The sequence below is a fragment of the Catharus ustulatus genome, chromosome 3 (genome assembly GCF_009819885.2).
Source record: "Catharus ustulatus isolate bCatUst1 chromosome 3, bCatUst1.pri.v2, whole genome shotgun sequence".
Lineage (NCBI taxonomy): Eukaryota > Metazoa > Chordata > Aves > Passeriformes > Turdidae > Catharus > Catharus ustulatus.
Genome location: NC_046223.1, coordinates 38,667,816 through 38,685,971, shown reverse-complemented (window position 1 = coordinate 38,685,971; position 18,156 = coordinate 38,667,816). Strand labels below are relative to the sequence as shown.

The following is an 18,156-nucleotide window of genomic DNA, read 5'->3' as shown; positions in this document are numbered from 1 at the left end:
AGCCCTTTGCAGAGGAACTGCCTTCATCCTGCCCCTTTCTTTACTAGCTGGAAATAAATCTCTCTTCTGCAACAATATTACCTGCAGCATTGTTCTGCTCCAGTTTTGCCCTCTGGGTTTCTTTTTAGGGAGAGCCTCTTACGGACAGCAAATGGTTTTCCTCCCAGAGTTATTTCACAGGAAGTAACTCACCAAATGTAGCCTATGGGTAGCCTGGCAAAGACAGGGTCAGAAAATGACCATACATGGTATTTTTTTTCTTAACTCAGAGTCAACCAGAATAGCAGGAAAATTGTGTAAGGTAATACCTTACTCATATTAGCCCAATGTTGTGACTACCCCACTCCTCTGAAACAAAGCCTGTAATATACTGCCTGGACTCAGAGACTGTGGGCATTGTGTTCATTGATAGAGTCCAGAATCATCAGACCTAGATATTCATATCCTGCTGTGCTGCTTGCATTTTAAGGTGAATGTTTTAGCAGAATTAAAACAGTTCAATTATTTTTGTCCAGATCAACTAGATCAGGGATGTGGAAAATTAGGAAAGTTCCATTTCTGTGTGTGTAATTGACCTCACAGTGATCTGGGGATGTACTCACATCCAGGGCTGGTGGATCTTCAGACCACGAGCAAGGTCTGGATGCTTAGAGACAGGGGGTGCCCCCCTGCTCCCCCCTCCCCCCTTTTTTTTTTCTCCCAGCAAGTCTAATGAAACACTTTCTCTCTCTACAGTCCTTGTGTCAGTCACATTTTAAAGCCTTTGGACCTACAATATTATTCCTGCTGGTATTTATTTTGCTATTTGCATGCCTAGTGTCCCCACTACTAGAGGAGTTACATTGTATTCTCTTTTCCTCCTCAGGCTGAAGCTGGAGGACCTCTGGGCTGCCAGGAAAAGGAAAGATTTGTTCAATATGGAGTCACCTCTTGGAAACTGGACTATACCCAATTATCAAAGCCTGGATTTGACCAAATTCCTGGATTTCTTTCTTGGAGTAAGAATGCAGTGGCTTCCCACTGAATTTGGATGCAGGCTAATTTTCCTGGAAAGCAGTCCTGTGTCAGAAACAACATTCCAAGTATGATTTTATGACTGGTTTTTAAAATTATGTAATAATCCATCGGAATCCTGAATAAATACCTCTGCTGGCTGAGTGTAAGAGGCTATTGTAACGCAAGAGCAAAGAGGACCAATCGCTACTGTCTGTCAGAGTAACTGGGTTGTACCTGTGTGAGCCATGGCTGCATGTGTCAGCACCTATAAGGCTCCTACTTCCCCCAGTTACCCCAAATACTCAAATCCAGGAATTAAATTCAAGGTTCTTTTACACTAGTTGCCACCAGCAGAAATCCAACCAGATACTCTCAAGAGGTGAAAAATCACTCAAAAGCTTACTGTCAAAAAGGTAGAAAATAATGGGACTTGGGCGAAAGGATTAACTATGACACCACATTCAACTTAAAACCACTTATCACAGCACTACTTAGCATTAATTTAGTACTTAGCATTCCCTTAGCCCATTTCACCTGGAAACCTTTAAACCTGTGAGACCTTATGTTACACAACTCTTTGTGATACTTGTTGGACTTGTAAGCTAAGCTCCAAAAAAAACCTTGGCAAATTCAAGTTAGGCCACCTTGCCTTTTGGACTCCGCTATCTTACATGTCCAGGTATCCCTACGACCCAAACAAATACACATGTCCCAGATCACCACCCTTATTCCTCCCACAAAGCAGGCTTCAGGGAGATTCCCAGAAACTGTATTCATGGAGAAAGAAAAGGTCAGTGGACATCATGGGAACCGACACACAGTACAATTCTACTAAGTAAAATGGTCTGGATTGCCTCAGGAGTGGGAGTCAAAGCTAAAATAACATTCATTCCAATCTCCTCAGCATATCATTTTCAGGGTCAGGATTGCAGACCATAAGCCTTTGCAGCTCAACCAAACCCTTCACTGTTTCTCCAGACTAAATCTTTCCTTTAATCCTTTCTTGTCTACAGCTGGAAAGACACAGGGGCTGGGTCAGCACAGCCTCCAGTGATTGATTGATTGATTGATTGATTGACAGCTCAGCCAGGCTGGGGGCCTGGGGTAGGGCACTGTCTCACCAAAAGCAAGGCCTGACCCATCCTCAACCACCCATGCACCAGCACTGGTTTGAGACACTCAGCTCTTCCAGCCTCTGACAACCTCCCCATGTCTCAGGACAATAGACCAGAACCACTGCACTGGGACCTTTCCTCTCCTGCTCCAATCTAGCGGATAGAGAAGAAAGGAAAGAAGGGGAAAGCTTGCTGAAACTCCTGGAAGGAGCAGCTGCTATTCAGAAATCTAGTTAATATCCCTTTATGAAGTTCATTCCCCCCAGCACCTCTTGAGTCCAGAAACTGCAGGACAATCAGGTTCTGAGGGATGCAGCAATCTTTCAGCACCCAAGAAGTCAAGCAGATCATCCATGATTTCCAGAGTCTTCTCAGAGGCAACGCTTTCCTTCTGGGAAGTTTAACATTATCTAATATTAGACGATTTACACAACTATGTTTGATACTTAAACTTGTCAGCTGGGGTTAGTTCTCAGAATTTTTTGTCTCCAGCATGATCTTTACATTTTGGAATGAATAACAAGAATTTGGGAGAAGGCTGACAGGGTATCCACTCCTTCTTGGGCACTGTTAAGAAGCCCACCACTTCCCACACACCCCCACTAGTTTTATCACATGTTGGAGCAGGGAGAGGGTTCAGTTCTCTCCTCTCTAACAACTTGAAACTTTTTATGCATTAGCATGAAACAGTATGGTTAAGACTAGAGTCCTTTACCATGTGCTTTCTCTTCAGAAAGATTTATTTCATTTCCCCAGTAAAATTTTCAGACAGCCTCTGACCTTGTAACTTAATTAATTTTGTTGCAGGCTGTGGTATTATCAGCTTCAGCTCTGTGGTTTGACACGCCAATCCCTTAACAAAGGGCAGGGCTGAATGTGAGTGTCCAAGGTCACATAATGATTATGAAATCAATAATGATAAATCAACCACATGCTAAACAATTCCTATGTGCTGTTGGAAGAAAAAGGGTTTGGGGAGTGGCTATACACACCTAAAATGCTACTCTGCATAGAAGCTTTGACCACCCCAGATTGGTCAGTCACCAGTCAAGCTTCACATGGCACCTCAGAGTGAGAGACACTGTCTGAAGAATGATGGCAAAGTGACAACAGTTCATGCCAGAAGGCACTAATGGTGCCCCTTCACATTCTGAAACACCTGCATCCAATGCCATCCAGGACACATCCTGACAGCAACATGGTTGTTCAAAGCCAAACTCATGTCCTGAATCCAGGGAAGTCACAGAAGTTGCAGCAGAAAGGACATCTGCAGAAAGGGTACATGCTGTCTCAGAGTTGCAGCACTGTGCTGAAGGAGAGGCAGGCAGGCTGCACAGTACTCAGGGCTTGCAGAACAAACAACAAAATGGAAGCAAGTTAGCACAAAGGGTAGTAAGCATCAGCTCTAGTAGCTGGCTGGATAATCAAAGTTTAGTGTTTATGTGGAAAAACTTGGTAAATATTTCATTTTTTACCATTGTTCACACCCTGAATGTGGAGGTCTTGGGAGTGCTTCACCTGCTTTTTGCATGGGGACTGGAGTCATAAACATTGGTCAATAATTGAAGGCACATTACAGATTTTTGATATAACAACATTCAGATTTAGGAAATCCACAGGACTATTGTGGATTTTATGCAGTGTAAATGCTGCATTTGCTATGCACTTGCCTGGAAACATAAATTGTCAGCATAAAAAAGCTAGAAAGCTCAGTTTCATTTTTGTTCCTCCAACTCTTATAATTCTCTCTTTTGTTTATATAGCCTTCCAGAAATGTCTTTTCTTTGGAAGTTTAATAAGAGAGACAGCACAGTGGAAAAGAATCTTTAACTAGAGGTTTCTGAGAGGTAGAACAAAGTAACAGAAGGACATCAGTCTTTCTTGACTGGAAGCAAATAAAACCTTGGTGACAATTTCTCTGCCCCTTCTCTACCACTTGTGGAAACAAGAATAGTCCTTAGCAAAGTACATGTTTTTATTCAAAATGTAAAAGGCAAAACACCGAGCAGAGTGCATAATACGTCAGTGATTCCTCTCTCATGTATGCGTTCTTTTTTCCATATGGCTCTTCTCCTCACTTTGCCCCCCACCCAAAACTCCTTAGGCTTTGAACTCTCATTTACTCAAGGTGTGAAATTCCTGTAAAGGAGAAGCCTCTGTCCAGGACTCTTTTACCAACCACAAGGAAAATGAAATCCAGGTACTGAACTAAAACATAGCATTGATTTCTGTAGAAAATTAAAACCAGAACTTGTCCTTTATCTTTTGGTTGCTGCAAATCATGGATGAACCAGGAATAAGCCAAGTGCTGTACAGGTTGCACAGGACACCTGGAGGTGAGCTCATCCCAACACCTGCTCAGAACAGGTTCAGGTATGGCAGATTGCTCAGTGCCTTGTCCCTGTCTCATTTGGAATGCCCCCGTAAAAATCCCACATCCTCCCCGGAGCCCTGGGCCAGCATCTGAATACCTCAGTGGAGGAGGCATTTCTCCTCATATCTAACCTTAACTTCCCTTGTTACAATTTGTGTCCTTGCATTTTGTCCTTCACCTGCTCCTGCTCCTCCAGGATGACTCTGGGTCCTTTTTCCCTCAGCTTTTCAAAACCGGTTAACTGTAGGCAGCCATGAGACCCCACCCTTCACTCTTTGCTCTCCAGGATGAAGATGCTTCTTCTCCTTCCTCATACACCCACGGTGCAGCCGCCCAGCAGCTTGGTGGCCCCGCACCTCCACGGCTGGGCCCACTCGGGTCTGTCCTCCAGCACCAAGGCCAGAAGCGGCCGTGCCAATGCCGGTGTGCCCTCAGGAGCGCTGAAGAGAGCGAAGGATCCCTGCCCTGAGGCTGCCGGCCGAAGGCCCCGCTCTGGGGCTCCGTACGGGCTCTGTAACCCAGCTGCCTTTGCTGGAAGGAAGCGGTGCTGGCACAGCCCGAGCCGGGACCCCGGGCCAGCCTCTGCAGGCTCGCTTTCGGTACATGGGGCATCCAGTCCGTGCGGGTACAGCACAGGGCTGCTCCTGCTGCGTGCCGGACTTTGCCTCCGGCAACTTGCAGCTGCACACTCAGGCAATAGGCGGCACTGATGGACGATGTAGCTGGGGCTGTCCCCGAGAAACGTCACCGCGGAAGAGAGAGCCGGAGAGGAGACACCGGGACTGTGTCCTCACTCGGAGCAGCGGCCAGGCAAGCACGAGCAGACATGTGGCGGGACGTCCTTCCAAACGCATGGTGAGATCTCCTCGGCACGGGGAGGAGGGACTCCAGGCTGGGCTCCCTGGGGCTGGGGGGACAAAGCCCCGGCAGCGTCACCAGCTCATGGGAGAGCGGGAGCAGGCAGCTGAGCTCTCCTGGGCGTGAGTGCGGAGGAGGGGTCGGTCCCCTGAGCCTGCGTTTGTGTGGCTCAGAGAGCTGCTCCTGGCACAGGCTCGCTGTGCCAGCAGTGCACGGCTTGTGCTGCTGCCTTGGCATCTGGGGTCACACCTCTGCTCCCGACATCCACGATGTACGTGCAGGGGGATATTCCTACCTGTTGCATAAGCTGGGTGTTCTTAGGAGACCGGCTGTTCCATGTCTGGAAGTGATTTAAGGGGAAAAAAATCACACATAGGTTGTTTCAGCAAGTGTTAAAAAAATTGCCCTGAAAGCTACTGGGATATCCAGTAGAGGCTCCAGGTTCTGCACTTCAGACAGCAGAGGGAAACAATTCTAGGTGATAACAAACTCCCAGTGGACTTGGTTTTTCATGCATTATCAAGTCTTAACCCTTTTTAGCATTTGTTTTAGTTTGTTTTCTCAATGTACTAGAATTACTAATGGACTCCCTAATGTGGTCGCGTTCCACGAGGCAGAGCAACAAGACTTCCTTAAACTATTGCCAGATTTTAGATTGTGCTTTTGTACCAGAATCTACTCCTCTTAGAGGGAACCGAGGGGGATACTTTTTTTCTCTAACAGGCAGTGGAGACATAAAGGCTTGATATGCACTCAGGAGTCGCTAGAAGTGGCAAAGGCACAGCGACTCATTAAACTCTGAACAGGGAAAGGTCCTACAAGCCTCTGCTGGTGGCAGCCCGGCAGCACGATCAGCACCACATGGCTGGCAGCAGAATAAACCCGGAGCTCGGAATTACCCTGCTGGGGCTGTGCACCTATTGCAACACAGCACTCAAAGTAAACTATTTTCTCGGCTGAGGTTACACAGCTGCTCACAGGATGAAAGACTGCAAGGACACCCATGCAGTTGTTTACTCCCTTTTGTCTAAATTGTGCTGAAGGAGGGAATATTATGGCAACAAATTATCTAGCTCAAGCACAGACCAGAAACAGCGCCTCTTTGTACAGAGGCACTGCCTTGGGAGCCCCTCTCTGCCCATCCTTTCCAAAGAGGAGGAAAAATAATGGCAGATGTTGCCAGGTGGCTAAACAGCTTGTGTTCACATCCCTGGGCAATGACTGGGGCTGGCAGGGCACATTCTTTGCACCATCCACAATGGAATGGGACATGGCACAACAATATAAGACTATAAGGATCTTTCTCTTTTTTCCCCTTGTGTAGGGAGAGCATCTTGTCCCGAATCAGGTGAGTGGAAGAGCTGTTCTGTGCTGCGGTCTCCTCTTTTGGTTAGTGCCATGACTGGGCCACAACATCATCCCTTCTGTACTTTGGATGACAACTGCAACAAAATTGTTACTCACAGCCCCTTTGCAGACTCCTGCAGGAGCCCCAGACACCTCTGCTAATGCCCAAGGGGAAGCTGGAGAACTTGAAACACAAGTCAGAGGGATGGGAAGGTGCACTACATTTAGGACTGCATGTCTGTCAACTCCAGCTCTGGCAACTTAGATCCCACACCTCAAATCTGGGACCTTGCTGTTTAGAACACAAACAGGGGCACCAGCAGACACTCCTTACTTGACAGCTATGGGAGAGAGCCAGCATTGCCCCAAGAGATAATGGAATCTGTAGTGGTGCTGTGCATGAAGAACTGGCAAGTGGAGCATGTCCAGCACATTCAGCTCACTTCAGCAGCTGAAGACTTTTGTCTCTCCTCCTGCTCCTCAGCCCACTCTGCCCATGCAGTTTTCAGTCCTGGACAAGTCCAGCTGCTACTGTCTCATTCACTGCAGTACCTGCCCCAAAGTAGATTGACCTGTATCCTATTGAACTTTGCCCTCCAGGGCATCTTAGTTCACAAGGGAAGGGACAAGGAAGACTTGTGATCCCCAAGTCCCTATCAGCAAGGTCTTGACACCGCTAAGAAGCCTTGGTAGACAGAACCCTGCCCCAAATCTTACCTGTGATCTCCAAGAATAATAGAAATGCCCAGTCCCTGCTAACTGCCTGGGATTTGTAGGCACTGGTCCCTGCTCAGTCCCAATGGATGCGCAAACAAGCCTCAGCCTAAATCCCTTTGACACTGCTGTTGTTGAACACTAGCAATTTTGTGCCTCTGCAGGTCTTTTGAATATTCTCAGAAGAATGCAGTCCTGGTCCCTGCAGCCGCCCTGGGGGTTGGAGGGATGCTGCTTTACTGGCTCAGATCTGGACACAAGATCAAGACTATTGACATGGGTGATGGGTGGTGGGGCCCAGGTGAAAGGCCTCTCAAAGGGAAAGAAGATGCAAGCATCCGGCCCTTCAAGATTGAAACATCTGACAAAGAAATCGAGGTACCGCTGGCTGGGGGGTAAGGAGGTGCAGAAAGCTGCAAGGGGGAGGCAGTTCCATCACCCACCTCACTGCTTCGAGGTGATGCCTTGGGGGTGACAGCAGGGCACTTCCATGTGCCAGGACAGCTACCCAGCTCCACATAGATGATGCTCTGGCTCACCATTCTTTGTGAAGGGGATTGGAGCTCTTGTCCACGGAAGTGTCCCCTGAAGCCTTTCTGAGACAACAGCCCCTCTGTGCAAGCTGGGCCTTCTCCTGCAGAAAGGCCATGCTTTGAGCAGCAGACTTTGACAGTGGGTCTGTGGATGCAGGAACAGGGCAGAACGACATTGGGACAGCAGTAGAGCAGGATTGAGGGGCTTCCCCAGAGGAAAGGGCTGTAAGGATGAAGACAGATGGTGTCTTGACTGACTCATAGATCCTCTATTCCCTGCATGCCTGTCTCCAATTATCTGACCAAGCAAGTATCAGTCATCAGATCAAGGTGAGATTCTTATTCTCCCAACCGGCAGTGCTGCCAAGCTCCTAGTGCCAAAAATCCTGAAGTGGGGTTGCAGCAAGCCAAGAGTACTCCTGGGTGCCCATGGGGAACTTGTAACTGTAGAAAATTGTATTCCCCATATAAACCATTCAGGAGGTCATGTAGAGTACGGCACTTCTTCAGGAGGGCTTGTGGTGTCCCAGAGAGCAATACAAAAGCCAGCAGAGCCTGTCTGTGCCTGCCCTGGCACAGGACATAGGCCACAGGCCAGCAGCTGGCCAGCCTGGCAAGAAGGGCTCCCTTCCACAGGATCTGCACCAGCGCCTGGATCGGTTCCGCTTCACACCGCACGTGGAAGGAGCCGCCTTCCACTACGGCTTCAACTCCACCTACCTGCGGAAGGTGGTGGCCTACTGGAGGAATCAGTTTGACTGGCGCAAGCAAGTGGAAGTGCTGAACAAATACCCCCACTTCCACACCACCATTGAAGGTGAGGGGACCTCTGTGGCTTGCACAGGTCTCACTCAGAAATGCACAGCCAGAAGGGGGAGATGTAACAAGTGACAATATTTGAGATAACCTATGCACAGCAGCTTAGTGATACAAGTGAAATATAACTAGTGCAGGCTCTATTGTAATAACCTTATAGGCATTAAGACCATTGCACAGTGGCAATAAGATGAGCTCTGCTTCAAGATGGGCTTCATCTGACTCTGAACCCTTGCTAACTAAAGAGGGGATGTTCTTCAGCCATTGCCTTGAAGCTGCCTTTGAAAACTGCAAAATTTAGCCAGAGTGGGGCTGGAATATCCTACCCCACCACAAGTAGTTTAGCCATATGAGCTTAGCCAGACTTTACAGAAATGATGTCTAGATTAGACTTCCATCACACCCTTCTTTTTTCATGTATCTATTTCAACTACAGTAATTTCTCGACTATAAGGCGCACCCTTTTGACTAAAATTTTGGCTCGAAGCCGGAAGTGCGCCTTATAGTCCGGTGTGCCTTATATAATGTACAACGTTGTAAAATTTGCTGACTCTCGGAGGTGTGCCTTATAGTCTGGTGCACCTTATGGTTGTGAAATTACTGCACTGTCATGTTTTTGCACGTGTCTTACCCACGTTTTGCTATTCATGCAAATGCACCTCTACTTGTATACTCTGAGATCAATTTCTCAGAAGATGGATGCTAATCTCCAGTGACCCCAATATCTGTGCCTGGGGTCAATATCTCTGTCTGTATGTAAAAGATGAGACAACAGATACTATGCCAGGCATTCCCATTCAGCCTGGCATCTTCCAGCAGTGTGGGCTGATTGTGGAAATTCTTCTCCAGATGCTAATTACAGTTTTGCCACCCTCCTACAGAATCCAGAGCAGAAACTGTGATGATCCCAGAGCTTTAATTTTTCTTTCTTGGATGTGTGGCAGGGATTGATATCCATTTTATCCATGTGAAGCCATCCTATGTTCCTCATGGTCGAGCTGTTCGACCTCTGCTGCTGGTCCATGGCTGGCCCGGCTCCTTCTATGAGTTCTACAAGATCATCCCTCTGCTCACGGAGCCAGCCAAGCACGGCCTGAATGAGGGTGATGTGGTGTTTGAGGTCATCTGCCCCTCCATCCCAGGATATGGCTTCTCAGAGGCCCCTCACCAGAAAGGTAAGCAATGAAAAGGCTCTGTTGGAATTGCAGTTTTTGCAGTAAAACCTCCACCATCCTTGGCAGCCCCGGGCACTGCAGTTTGTGAGTGCAGATGCCTGGCTCTTCACTAAGGCCTCTGTGACTGAGGCTCTGGGGCTGCCTGTGGAGATTTGCAACACCATGATAACTGAAGTCAGGTCTGATTTTGCTTTCCACTGAATTTCTTTCATCTTGTGCTCACTTTCTTTCAAAGGAGTGAGGCACAGCACCACTGCACGCTGTCCCTCCCCACAGCTCCACACACACAAGGGCCTATCTCAGGTCACAGTCTTTGGCCAGGGAAGGAACAAACAGGTGTCCCGTGTTTCTCTTTACCTACAGAGTTTGACTCCATAGCAACTGCTCGCATATTTCATAAGCTGATGAACAGATTGGGCTTCAGGGAATACTACATACAGGGAGGAGACTGGGGCTCTCGAATTACCACAAACATGGCCCAGATGCTACCACAGTAAGTGGCAAAGTAAATCAGTGCAGAAAAGCTTCCTCCAGTTCCTATCCTACCTTCTGTTTGCCCTGCTTCTCATCCCCTTCTCCTTTGCTTCCTTGAGGGACAACCCCATCCTGCATATTCAATTGCATTCAGATGTTTTCTTTCGATTTTTGTTTTTTTAATCACAGTGTACCTGAAGGGCTTTGAGTATTTGATTCAGTCTAGTGTTTATCTCACAGCTGCAGTCAAATTTGGTTTCTAGAAAATTTGGAGACAGAAAATTGCTTGATTTAACCGCTATTCTTTAACTTACTTTTAGATCTGTGAAAGGGCTGCATCTGAATCTCGTTTTCATCGCCAGACAAAGTTTGGGAAGGTTGATCTGTATAATGCTTGGGGCTTATGTTCCATGGCTTGTGGGCTTCACTAGGGAAGATGTTCGACGTTTCTACCCTTACATGCAGAAAAACGTGTACGACCTCCTGAGAGAGTCTGGATACATGCACATCCAAGCCACCAAACCAGACACTGCAGGTAATGTAACTCTGCTGCATCCCTGTGACCATGGTATGCTAATCACTTGTGGCACATGAAAACAAAGGTTAGCCAAATTTGGGAAACAATGAGTTCTGGTGACTGGGTACAAGATCCATGTGGACAGTGAGTTCATGGGGACAAGAACTGTGTCAAATGAAGTTCAAAGAAACCACTCAAAGATGGAGTTTTCAAGTATAACTTTTCAAGGTCTGTTAAATAGCATGCTACTTGTCTTGGGAAAGACCCTCTTTCCAAAGGGTGTATCAGAAGCAAAATTCAGGGTCTTGAATCTGAACCTTCAAGAAGTAAATGGGGCTGAAAAGAAGAAAAAAACCAAAAGGAAGGAGGTGCATTGTGAAAGTTGCAGAAAGGTAGGCAAAGCTCAAACACCTGAAAAGGCAGAATACTGACAGCCTGGGGCCATTGAATAAGGACTGTGAAGCAAGATATGGCCATTTCATAATGCTTAAAGGAAGTCTTTGCATCAGTCCCCACTAGACAGCATTCTGGGATATTGCTTTATTGAAATAATTCCTCATCAGGAAAGACAGCAGAGCTGTTGTCTTAGGCTGGTGTCAGATTTGGAGACCAGAGAACAAACAGCTCCACAGTCTGGCAAGTCACCAAAGGAGAACAAGCTCAAACTAGAACGCAAACAAATGCCTAGACTATTGCTCGAAGCGATCACAAACCCAGAGAAATAAAAGGAGCTATACAATATTCCAGGTGGGATGGAGTGATGGTGGTGATGTTTCTGATAGCTTGAGTGCCTTTAAGGGCCAATAAGTGAAGGTAGCCACAGAAAAATTAGGACTAGTATGTCAAGTCTCTGATCAGGAATCTCACAGAATGGTTCAAACATGGAGAATCAATTTACAGGGGATAATCTCACAGGAAAATAATGCTCCCAGAATGAGAGCTCCAGCAAAAGTAAACAATGGTAGATCCACCAACAGAACTTCTAGAATTTCCAAAAAAATTTTGTTGAGACTCCTCCACCGGCATTCTTAAGAATCTGAACTGCATTAAGAAAAGAATTAAAATTAATTAACGCAAGAATCCAAGCACAGGATTAAATCAGCAAATTCCAGGAGAAGGAGAGAATCAAAAAAATCTCTGCTGGTACCTTTACCCTTCAACAAAATCGAAACTTCTCCATGAATCAAAGTTAATAATTAGATATAAAATTGACGGCTATCCAAGCTTTGGTTTATAAGTGACTGGGTGATAAAACAAGCCACTGAAAACTGATATCAGCCAAGTTCAAAGCAGTTTAAGTGCAGGAAGAAAATCACAATGGTTCAAAGTCTGGTTGCTGCCATATGACAGAATCTATGAGTCAATGATAGCGCTTTCAAAAAAGATCGGGATCAAAGATTAAGGCAATTTTGCAAATAAAAGAAAAAAAAGAAAAAGAAAAAAAAGAAAAAGAAAAAAAAGAAAAGCAAAATGACAGAAACCATGAAATTCATGATAGTTTGTATCTGTTGCAATCCTGTTAGTCCTGTTTCAATGATATATTTCAGAATCAGAAGTATACACCCTATCCTAAGCAGGACAGTGCTCCCAAATATTTCATCTGAAATTTCTTTTCAGAGTGCCATCTCTTTACATCGCAATTTGCCCCTTATGCCACATTGCCAAGAACACAATGGGACTTCCTTAGCTCCCAGCTTATTTTGTACAGGAATTATCTGAATTTGTCGTGCCCTCAGTTACAGTCAGAATTCCTCTGCAGGGAATTTGTAACAAATACACTTCTGTAAGGGATAAACAAATACAGACTCTCTACTGAACTCTCTAGAAAACTCTGAACACTTCATGAAAGTACAGTTTAACTTGCACTGAAGTATTGCAATGCCAGGCAACTGCAACAGCTTTTCTCTTCTCCTCAATTAGGTTGTGGACTGAATGACTCCCCAGTGGGGCTTGCTGCATATATCTTGGAGAAATTCTCAACCTGGACAGACAAATCATTTCTGCGTCAAGATGATGGAGGCTTGGAAAGGTAAGAAAACAGATGCTGTTCTGTGAGAAGTCTCATGGAAAGAATGACTGCTGGGAACTGATATGAGGATACAGGTAAAATACTGGCCCATCAAAGTTGAAATTCAAGGATGAAAGGCTGACATGACAAGCAGTAGTTTGCACGTACAGCACTACTGCTTCCACACCAGGCAGTTTTGCTCTGGACACACAGCTGCCAATTCAGTTGGCACCTGCTTGAAAATAAGTGGAGATTAAGAGGGACAACAGTTCTCCAGGCATGAGCTCAGTATAGAACACTGAGGAACAGCTTCCAGTTATATTTCTTCCTCTCTCTCAACAGCAAATACTCTCTTGATGAGCTTTTGACCAATGTGATGATTTATTGGGTAACATCCTCCATCGTGCCCTCAATGCGATACTACAAGGAAAACTTCTCCAAGGACCCTGATCTAAGTGCTCATAACAGGTAATTATGTGGCAAGGCAGTTTTGCAAATGAGGCTGAAACATTTGCCTGTATCAACAGTTAGACCACTTACAACAGCAAATTGATTTAGACCTAAGAAAAATAAAACGCCAAATTCTTACTTGCTTTGGATAAATATAGTTAAGGGTCACTTTTCTTTTGCACCTATAATGCACACAAAGCAGCTTGCAGCTGAGACAATGCAAAAGACTTATCAAAGCACCAAGCACAGTCTGGTGTTCAAAATACAAGTCTATATACTTATTCACCAAACAAATGTCACTTGTAGCTCAGTTCAGTAAAAACAAAACAGAAGATCATGGGCACATCTAAGAGAAAAGTCAAAACTGAATTAGGAAAGCTATTGCTTGCTGGAAGATAAACTAAGGACTGCAACAGTTAAGCACAAACTTAGAGTAGCCATTTGGAGAGCAGTACTTGAAACCCAGCACATCATGACACTGTCATCAACTGGTACATTAACATGATTCTAAGAGAGGCTGACCACAAAATCTTCCTGAGCAGACTCCCCCAAGTAACTGATCATCTACGCAAACAGGGAAGTCTTATTCTTTGTGGACTGGACCAGCCCACCTTTCCTCCCCAGAGTCATTTGTTATGCATTTGGGACCAAATTCTAAAGGAAATGGGAGCTGGCTCATTTCTCAAAGACGTGTGCTATCTTGTCATGTAGCACAACACTGCAGCTTACCACAGTTAAACTCAAAGATGAGAAACATTTATAGATTAACCTCTTGCAAAGTCGGCTCTACTTTACACCTCTACAGGTTGCATCTTCTTAAACTCAATCATACCTAAGCAGAAATGAAGCTCCTCAGCAGAGTGCACACCATGAAGTGCACTGCACAAAGTGGGGAAATGTCTCCAGCTGAATGTGTCACCAGAGACAGAAGTTTTTATAAATAGCCCTCCCCAGGACTTGTCTCATCATTGCAATTAACTTATGTCTTCTAGGGTTGGCGTATATGTTCCCACAGGGATTGCAGCTTTTCCTCAGGAGATTGCACACGTACCACGTGTCTGGGCAAAGGATGTCTACAAGAACATCATCACTTACTCTTACATGCCACGTGGAGGGCATTTTGCTGCCTTTGAGGAACCAAAGCTTCTGGCACAAGACATCATGCAGTTTGTGCAAAAAGTGGAACAGCTGTGAGCCTACAACTGAAATACAGGCATAGAACGGAAGCAAGTTGTTCTACCAGGAGCAGACCTTTGATTGGATTTGTTTAATCCCTCAAAATAATCACATATAGAAACCAGCATTTTATTTTTATAATAATTATGCCACTGATTTTTAATGTCATGCTCTATCTACTTACATAAGCAAAAAACAACCAAACAAATAATATCCAAAAGGCATCTTGTGTTCTTTCTTTTCCAGCACCATATAATTTCTGCATTCATAGTTCAAGTATAATAGAATATGTAAACAGCTCACAGCAGTAACACCGCACTCATGTGAGGAAGAGAGGTGAAAGGAAATGGTCAAGACTTCTATTTAAAAATCCATTTAAACACGTAGGCATCTTAAATATGTGTTAAATACATACAAGCAGCTATGGTGGAAGCGTAAAGGGTTTTGATCTCCTGAGCACAAATACTCCTACATTCAAATTATATTTCCTTCAGGAGACCTGGGATTTCAGTGGGATTTCAGTGTGCAGCTGCACATAAGGCACCTTTCTTCAGTCTAGGTTTTTCTCCTAGAACTAGTTTAAGATGCAGCTACTGCAATTGTAAACAGATAGTAATGGATAATAGAGCAGAGAGAGCACTCTAGTGTTCTCCCTGCTCAAAAATATCAAATTAAGTTCCTACTATGTCTATCATCTCGTTCCATCCCAAAAGGTCAAAGTTAAAATACGCACCAAGTATAGACAGTTACTTCAATTTTCAAAAAAGGAGTTTTACCAACTCACCGAGCATTTTTTGACTCATAACAGCAAGTAGCCTCACTACTAGCAGGTTCACGTTTCTCTTCAAATGGGATGGAGTTATTTGAAGCTACTGAAAGCTCATTACAGCACAGATAATTGCCCAGCTGGCTAAAGACAACTCCAGCAGCACGTACCTAGCTCTAACACACTGCTCCCAGGCCTTCTCTCCCTGTCCTGCTCTGCAGTAGACACCAGCCCAGAAGAACAGGCTCAAGTTCTGATTCTAAGTGACATCATCTGATTAAGAAAAGGAATTTGGCAGGTAAGGCTAGTGCTCAACTTGATCACATTCCCGACTTCTATGCATTTCAGAAACATGCAAGTCTAACTTTCTTCCTCAAGTGAGAGCAATCTTCCATTATTAGGGCAGCCCTTCTGACTTTCTCTGAAGGGAGTTACTTTTAATCTTGTATCTAACCAATTGTCAGGGCTGTCAGGCCTCCCCTGCGCCTGTCTCTCTCAATCTCCCAGATAGCACTAGCTACAAGATTTTTCACTTGCTGAAAAGTCATACTTTGGAAGGTTACAGAACAGAAAGTGAGTCATGGGGAAGGGTAATTTTTTCAAATACATGGGCAAACACTTGAGTACTCAAGTGGGGCACACACCATGGCAGCTGTGCCTGTTGCATGCAGGGTTGCCAGGGGGCCCCTGGGCACTGCTCCACCCAGCTCCACGGCAGCCCTGGCGGCTCCAGCCCTTTGCAGAGGAACTGCCTTCATCCTGCCCCATTCTTTACTAGCTGGAAATAAATCTCTCTTCTGCAACAATATTACCGCTGTGTCCTGCTCCAGTTTTGCCCTCTGGGTTTCTTTTTAGGGGGAGCCTCTTAAGGAGTGCAGATGGTTTTCCTCCCAGAGTTATTTCACAGGAAGTAACTCACCAAATGTAGCCTATGTGTAGCCTGGCAAAGGCAGGGTCAGAAAACGACCATATTGAAACTGAGGTGGAGATTGCACGTGACCAGTATTTTCCAGTTCAGCAAGCACAAAGCGGAGAGTTTTACTCACAAAAAATTAATTCATTCATGTCACAGATCAGGTCCCTAAAAAAAAAACAAAAAATCACTGGACCTGTGTGCATCTGTGTCTTAAAGTGGATTTGCCTTCAACATCTCAGGAAATAAGCACAATAGATGAGCACAGCAAGCTACAGGAAGTCAGTAGACACCATGAAGAAAAAAATAATTATACAGACATGGTTCAAAAATACATGGTTGCATTTGCTAAAATTAAGACCTAAATAAAGTAGGTAATCAATATTCCAACTAAATTTCCAGGGAAGCCATTCATTCACTAATGCCTTTGAGGGTCACTGGTGCTTGGAACCAAACATAGTCCTCCCAATCAGATGTGGTGTGCTGTGGAGGTGAGGCACTAACATGGAGGTCTCCATGACAGGACAACTTAACAGTCAGCTTCCTCCCTCGGGTCGGCACTTGGTAGTTGAGCTTGGGCCGGAACCACTCAACACCACAGTCACGGTGTCCCTGGACCAGGACAAGAGTGCCTGTGACAGGGAGAGCCTTAAGTTCGCTGAAGACATCAGCAACAAAGAGGCGGTGAAAGAGCTGGCGAACGCAGGGAGCAGTCTGGAGGCTCTCTTCAGCAGCACCCTCACAGAACCCTTCCAAGTTCAGCTCATAGAGCTCCTTGGGGTTCATGATGTTGCCGCCAAGTAGGAAAAGAATGCGAGGAACCAGCGTCAGACTAAACATGACTTCCAGGTGCTGGAACAATCCCTCCAGTTCCCTCAGCAGCTGCTGGCACTTTCTGCTTGCCAAACCCAGGGAGTGTGGTTTCCCAATTCCATCTCCATCCTGGAAAACAAAAATTCAGATTAGTACATTTAGTTATGAACATGCATTTGTTCTAATGCACTCTGCAGAAAGCATAGCCCATCCCAAAGACTCAAGGAAGAAGAGGTTTGTGTTCATTTTGAGAGCTATAGATCCCCATATCAGGAAAATGCATGCCTTTCCTCTGCATCACGAGACGTGAAAAAAACACAAAAGTGCAATCCATAACTACTTAGTTCAAGTCTGACTCACATCACTGATGAATTCCAACAGGAATTAGAAGACCCTCTTTCAAGGATTAGCCATCACTCTGAAATCACTTAGTAGCATTTTTTTTTTTTTGCTTAGAGGTTTGCGTGTAACAAACAAGGCAGTAACATGCTTTGAGTGGAAAGTAGGAAACAATCAATTAAGAGCAATTTGTCGACACCTTCAGCAGCCTGAACTTAACTTTGCCTTCGCCTCGCTTTCAAAAGAAGAGGCAATGTTTAGAGGTACGGCCACAAGAAGCACTTTACTTTAAAAGCGGCGACACGTGACTGTGCGAGTCACCGAGCGAGAACAGGAGGTTACAAGCAAAACCCAAACGCCACGGCCCCGCTAGTCCCCCGGCCCGGGGGACGCCTCCGAGCACGGGGATGACCCCGCGGCCTCACCTGGGCCGCCTGCCGGCAGAAGTACGCGAGCTGCTCGTAGGGCAGCGGGAGCTGGTTTCGCTGGTGCAGGACGTGCTTCAGGAGCTCGCAGGCGAAGCGGTAGCCGCTGCCCCGGCACACAGCTCCCGGGAACGCCACGGCCACCGCGGGGCTGCCCAGCACCGATCTGTCCCCCTGGGACCTCATCGCGCCGCCGTGATCCAGGCCCGCCAGCGCCGGGGAACGAGGAAGCAGCAACAGGCCCCGCCAACGGCCGTCCCGGGTTTAAATGCCGCCGCCGCCGCGGAGCCTCACGGGAAGGGCACACAGGCCGCGCCGCGCGCCCTCCGGCGGCGGCGGAGAGGTTG

The 18,156-nt window shown here is 46.1% G+C and overlaps 2 protein-coding genes across 3 annotated transcripts; one reads left to right on the top strand and one right to left on the bottom strand.

The window, feature by feature from the left end:
* Positions 1-5,206: 5,206 nt before the first annotated feature.
* Positions 5,207-14,758, top strand: LOC116994803 (epoxide hydrolase 1-like). Of its 2 annotated transcripts, XM_033056768.1 has the most exons (10): positions 5,207-5,340; positions 6,668-6,691; positions 7,569-7,782; positions 8,574-8,754; positions 9,698-9,928; positions 10,292-10,421; positions 10,723-10,937; positions 12,840-12,948; positions 13,270-13,395; positions 14,370-14,758. In XM_033056768.1, the coding sequence occupies exons 1-10, from the start codon at positions 5,312-5,314 to the stop codon at positions 14,569-14,571; spliced, it is 1,461 nt and encodes a 486-aa protein (XP_032912659.1). In that variant the 5' UTR covers positions 5,207-5,311; the 3' UTR covers positions 14,572-14,758. The 2 variants fall into 2 exon arrangements, with proteins under 2 accessions (XP_032912659.1, XP_032912660.1); XM_033056769.1 differs by lacking the exon at positions 6,668-6,691 and having other exon boundaries at positions 5,241-5,340.
* Positions 14,759-16,538: 1,780 nt separating this feature from the next.
* LOC116994804 (MAD2L1 binding protein) lies at positions 16,539-17,995 on the bottom strand. Its single transcript, XM_033056770.1, has 2 exons — positions 17,810-17,995; positions 16,539-17,174 (listed from the first exon to the last, which is right to left on the bottom strand). The coding sequence occupies exons 1-2, from the start codon at positions 17,993-17,995 to the stop codon at positions 16,644-16,646; spliced, it is 717 nt and encodes a 238-aa protein (XP_032912661.1). The 3' UTR covers positions 16,539-16,643.
* Positions 17,996-18,156: the final 161 nt, after the last annotated feature.